The sequence below is a fragment of the Gossypium arboreum genome, chromosome 4 (assembly GCF_025698485.1).
Source record: "Gossypium arboreum isolate Shixiya-1 chromosome 4, ASM2569848v2, whole genome shotgun sequence".
Classification (NCBI taxonomy): Eukaryota; Viridiplantae; Streptophyta; class Magnoliopsida; order Malvales; family Malvaceae; genus Gossypium; species Gossypium arboreum.
In genome coordinates, this window is record NC_069073.1 from 46835703 (window position 1) to 46837940 (window position 2238).

At 39.8% G+C, this 2238-nt stretch overlaps 1 protein-coding gene across 1 annotated transcript; it reads right to left on the reverse strand.

Annotated features, from left to right (window-relative positions):
* Nucleotides 1-474: 474 nt before the first annotated feature.
* On the reverse strand, nt 475-1551 carry LOC108458891 (uncharacterized). The gene is made up of 3 exons (XM_017758288.1): nt 1057-1551; nt 776-978; nt 475-595 (listed from the first exon to the last, which is right to left on the reverse strand). Exons 1-3 carry the CDS (start codon nt 1549-1551, stop codon nt 475-477), a joined length of 819 nt encoding a protein of 272 aa, XP_017613777.1.
* Nucleotides 1552-2238: the final 687 nt, after the last annotated feature.

Sequence of the window (2238 nt, forward strand, 5' to 3'; positions counted from 1 at the left end):
TTTGCAGCGCAATCTCAAGTTCTTGGACCTTCTTTTTCAATTCTTCAATCTTAACCAAGGTCGCCTTTAGCTCCATTACAGAGTTGCAGCTACGATGCTGATGAAACAATTTTTCTAGTTCAGCTATCCTAGCCTTCAACCCGATCTTCTCATCTTAGGCTTCCGACAGGCTCTTCTCTAGGGCCTCATTTCGCATTTGAGCCTCTTGAAACTTCCTTTCCCACCGATCAGCTTTGATCCTTTCCTCTCAAATCTCTTGACGCTATTGCTTTGAAGTTTTCCAAATACGATAGTTCTCATTGGTAGACGTAGTTTTTTATAATCTATATTTAAACTATCCAGATCCCCCTCAGCCTTATCCTTTCCTTTTTTTAATTTCTCAGTCTCCAATTTCTGAACATCGACATCTAGTCTTAAATGCATCTTTTCCTCTTCTAGTTGTTTTATCTTCTTACCGAGTTCTGAATTCTTCCTTTAGAAGTCTTGCCTTATAATCTCTAGCTCTGATGGGACCACTTGCAAGTATTCCTCCATTGATCGAGCGTCCTCTAAACATAGCCTAGGGATATTATCATTAATCCTTTTACTAAACCATCTATTGTATTCAAGAGTCATCAGTCGTCATTAAACCAAGAACCAATCTCTTCATCAACGGGTCTGCTTCCAAGCATCAAAAATCTCTCAAACCTTTTTCTTATAATTGTCCCCCTTATATGAGAACTCATATTGAGCTAGCCTGTGTGTCACCGGTATAAACTGCCTTGATTTGTACTACCTTAATACGAGTAAAGGGGCATGTCCAACAGCTCCCCAAATTCCAAGCAAAGGTACCCAATCAAAACTCCCACACCGATAAAGGATCTTGTCGAGGACCATCCAAAGGGCTCTCCATTCAACATCCTCCTCTTTGAGATTTTGAAGAATTGCCATCCACCTTTCCTCTGATATGTCGTCCCTCATTTGTGTATCTGCTTCCTCCTTTAATGGGAAATAATTCTTAGAGAAGACTCGGTAAGAGACTTTGTCCACCTTCCAAAAATGACCATGAAATCATACCAATAATAACTGTGCCCATCCAATAAATCTGCCTTTGCCTGCCCTCCGATACATGTTCAAAGATCTGAATGTATCAGCTAGAATTGCTGGTACAGGTGTGACACTTTTATCAAGTCGATCAAATAAATCAGCGACTGCTTCATCTATATGCCTTAAAGCTTTAGGAAAGACTACAAAACCATAAATACTCAAGGCAAACGTGTCAACTTTCTTCTTTACATCTGGATGTGCTAGGATCAAGCCCCTCAAACTCACCCAAGGAATGCATTTACTATCCCATTTTTGCTGAATACGAGCTGTAACCCACTGTTCATTCATCCCAGTAATATTCATTAACTTCTTTACAAAAGTTGGGACATTAGTGGCCTTAGAGTAAGCTTTGCAGACTTGGATCTTTGGATAGTGAAGCAAGGTGGTATATTCTTCCATAGTGGGCACCAAGTTCACCTTCTTGAAAGTGAAACAACTATTAGCAGGGTTCCAAAACTGAGCCATAGCCTGAAACAAATGCTTGTCCACCTTGATGTTAAGCAAGTAAGGTAGATCGTCATAATTATGGTAGAACAACTGCTTAGTCTCATCATCCCAATAGGCCCATATATCTCTCAATTCTTGAAGCTCATTTTATGTCACATTGATATGGGTGAAGTCCCATAACTCCGATGTATACCCCTCAGCTAGACTATCCCCTTTTTCTAATTACAGTTTCTCTGACCATATACGGACAGCTACATCTTCTTCCACTTTATCAAGAAATTCATTCTCCATGGCAAGCCTTCTAACTTAGTAACCGAACATGAATCAACACCTTCTGAAATATGTAATGTCATGTAATTATAGTCAAAACAAAACATAACAAGTCAGTATCATATACAAATGATAAAAATCAAAGCAAACAAAAAAAATAGTCAAACACCTATCTGGGTAACCACTAAGGTTCAGCATAACTCTACCTAGGGTGGGCTCTTAGGGTTCACTATATGTAGTTTAGTTCTAAAAAAAGGGGTACCTGAACCAGCAGATTCCTCTATCCTCACCCATTATAGGCTCATATAGATCAAGTTCAGTTCAGGGGAATACATTTCTCTATGGCCATGCGAAGATGAAAATCTCACGAAGACATAGGTACGGATGTATCCCAGAAGCAGTCCACTAGCCCATGCAGAGGTGAAAACCTGACGA

Coding starts and splice junctions, on each gene's coding strand:
- LOC108458891 (XM_017758288.1), bottom strand. CDS start 1,551: ATGGCTCAGTTTTGGAACCCTGCTAATAGTTGTTTCACTTTCAAGAAG. Junction 979..1,056: donor GATGGGCACAGTTATTATTG/GTATGATTTCAT, acceptor TTCCCATTAAAG/GAGGAAGCAGATACACAAAT. Junction 596..775: donor GCCCCTTTACTCGTATTAAG/GTAGTACAAATC, acceptor TGAATACAATAG/ATGGTTTAGTAAAAGGATTA.